Genomic DNA, 2,897 nt, shown 5'->3' with positions numbered 1-2,897 from the left:
CCCTAATACTGTATCTGAAGTCTCTTTTATATAGACCGTGGTGGTCCCCTAATACTGTGGGGAGGCAAGGTAGCGGCTGGGGTTGTGGCCTTGAGCAACTGCCACTTTGCTCATTTGAAAGCCATGATGTCTCTGTCTCATGGGTGGGCCAAATTTTCTGGGCGGGCAAAGCAGAGAAAGGGGAGATAACCTTGATTTTAGATTGGACCATCTGAGCTTTCATTTTCTCAAAGGCAGAGCTGGATACCCAGGGCTTGGTTTACACCTATCACCATTTCTAGCCACTGGGGGATGACAGGCAAGCTGGGGGAACTCATATTAGTGTTAAAAAACTGAATAAAGTGACGTTTTCATGCCATGGGACCTTTAATGTTACAGCATGAGGAAGTTCAGTGCTACATCTGCACCATCAGCACCAAATTAAAATGTGTTCATTTCAACGCTTGATGATTTACTTTAAAAAACAGAAGAGTTTCCAGTTAGTAAGACTTTGTATTCTGACCACCAGAATAAGAGGTGAATCGAGTTAATGGGATTTATGGAGACTATAACAGTCTATGTTAAATGAAACATGAAATGCACTCTGCTTCTTTCAACTGGAGGGGTGAATAAAACCCAAATAGGAAATTACAGCTCAGCTACTTCCTCTTTCTCCCCCTTTGCTTCCTTGTTGTTGTGTGGATTTAAAGCCTGTATCGAAACATGACGTTGCATTACTTTGGTCATTTGATTTGGTCAATTCATGTAGAACAATGTCGCAAAGATTGATAGAATTTGTGTTAATTATTGTGACATGATTCTAAATCTGGAGGAAACTGAAGGAGCATTATTAAAGGTTTCCTGTGGAGTGTATACATTCAGTGTCACATACCAGATACATTGATGTAAATCCCTGAGCTCTAACAAATGTGCTGAATGCATTTTCTTCTTAAGGAAACATTTGCAAAGCTGATTTTTGTAACATATTGAAATATTTTTATTGTATACATCCACGTTTGTAAGCTTGCAGGCTTCTTCTTTTCTGCCTTTTTTTGACATGTTGTTTTGGCGAACAGCATGAAAGAGAAAGAATCCAAACTTCAGTTCAGAATTTGATGTTTTTAGTAGTACCGGCTACAGATGCCAAGATGCTCCAAAGAACAATTTAGAAGATCTTTTGTGCCCACAACTTTATAACTATAGAATTACTTGTTTTTGAGATTTATTTATTTTTGTCATCATTTTAAAGTGGTCCTTTCATGTTGTTTGCAGTCACCCGTTGGCCTTTTATTTATTTATTTAATTTTGTGAACCATCTGATTTGTGTATTTTTCTGTTGTTAGCCACTGTGCGTGGGCGACCAAACTAGTTTCCCTTTTGCACATTAATAAATGTATTTAATCTAAAGTGGCATTAATCATCCATCATGTCCCTTTTGCCAGAGTGACCAGTTAGAGTTCACCATTCAGACTCTCAGGGCAGAGGTTGAACGCCAAGTTCGGAGTTTGGAGACTTCTCGACGTCGAGAGGAGGAGCTTGAGGCAGAGCTCCGCGAGGCCACCGTGGAGGCCGAATCTATGGCCCGGGCGCGAGACCAGGCCATGCTGGAGGCGTCACGGCTGGAGCAGGAGAAGGAGGTGTGTCAGTTAGAGCTGGATGGCCAACGGAAGGAGGGGAGGCAAAGAGAGAGGGAGGCAGCGAGGCTGAGGCAGCAGCTGGAGAGCACAACCCTGGCCCTGGACCACAGCAACCAGAGAGCTTGGGCTCTGGATGCTGAACACAGGTACACACACTCCTGGTCACACACGTAACCCTGATCACAAGATGAGGTACGCAATTAACTTTACAATGCATCAGAGAGAGCTACATGGCTGCACCATGCATTTATCTTTGTGTGTGTGTGTGTTGTTTGTGTGTGTGTTGTTTGTGTGTGTGTGTGTGTTTGTGCCCACCCAGACGTGTGTGTCAGCAGTTGTCTGAATCCAAAGAGCTTTGCACTCGGCTGCAGGACCTGGAGAAGGAGCTCAGCACTCGATTAACCAGCATGGAGGAGGGTAAACAGCAGCTGCAGGAGCAGCATGCAGATGCTCAGGCCAAAATTAGCTCACTGTCCCAGGTGTGTGTGTGTGTGTGTGTGTGTGTGTGTGTGTGTGTGTGTGTGTGTGACATTGTAGTTTAGTCACTGACTGCGGGTAAACTCACCCACACTCAGCAATCCCCTTTATAAACTGAGATCTTTTCTATCATAAATAGTAAAATAGACTGTACTGCATAATAAATCAGTGTGTTCATCTTGGAAAAGTGACAAAAGTCAGTACGCATAAAGAATGCAATTTGCATCCCAAATTTGCTCCATTTTTTAAAATGTTGTTGATGGAAACTATTGTCCCACAGTGCAATAGACAAGGGAAAGGTTAATGGAGACTCTGCTCACAGGTTGGAAGTGTGTTTTCCTAAAATTCTCTTTATAGCCCTCAAATATTTCCACAATGGAAGGATAAAAGTCATGTATGCTTATAATCAACATGTGTTGCATTTTATAGATAAGATACTGTTGTGCAACTCTAGATCTGTCAATGATGACGCATAATGATGTAAATGTCCAAGATCTCAATCTACTCCACAGTCAAAAAAACAATTCCTATTAAATCTTGGGGAAAAACATTTAGCTTTCTTCTTGTTTAATTGGCTGTCACCAAAGTCCCATTTTGACCTGTGATGAATACTTTCCTGTTAGTATACATTAATCTCTTGCCTACTAACAACTAGCTTGGTATACTGTGAACATTAGTAAACAGTAGTAGATTGTACTATTTGTCTAGAAATAGTGTGCAGTATGGAATTGTTTTACAACTATATTATTAAATTCAATTCAATTTCAATTCAATTTTATTTATAGTATCAATTCATAACAAGAG

At 41.1% G+C, this 2,897-nt stretch overlaps 1 protein-coding gene across 1 annotated transcript in view; it reads left to right on the top strand.

Annotated features, from left to right (window-relative positions):
• Positions 1-2,897, top strand: part of ccdc88b (coiled-coil domain containing 88B) — a 42,141-nt gene that overhangs the window by 19,418 nt on the left and 19,826 nt on the right. The window contains exons 17-18 of the mRNA XM_032528104.1: positions 1,422-1,762; positions 1,936-2,095. Coding sequence (XP_032383995.1) covers positions 1,422-1,762; positions 1,936-2,095 — 501 coding nt within the window. The remainder of the gene's footprint in view (positions 1-1,421; positions 1,763-1,935; positions 2,096-2,897) is intronic.

Source organism: Etheostoma spectabile, chromosome 10, assembly GCF_008692095.1.
Source record: "Etheostoma spectabile isolate EspeVRDwgs_2016 chromosome 10, UIUC_Espe_1.0, whole genome shotgun sequence".
NCBI lineage: Eukaryota > Metazoa > Chordata > Actinopteri > Perciformes > Percidae > Etheostoma > Etheostoma spectabile.
The sequence above is the reverse complement of the archived record's forward strand: the minus strand, read 5'-3'. Positions and strand labels throughout refer to the sequence as shown.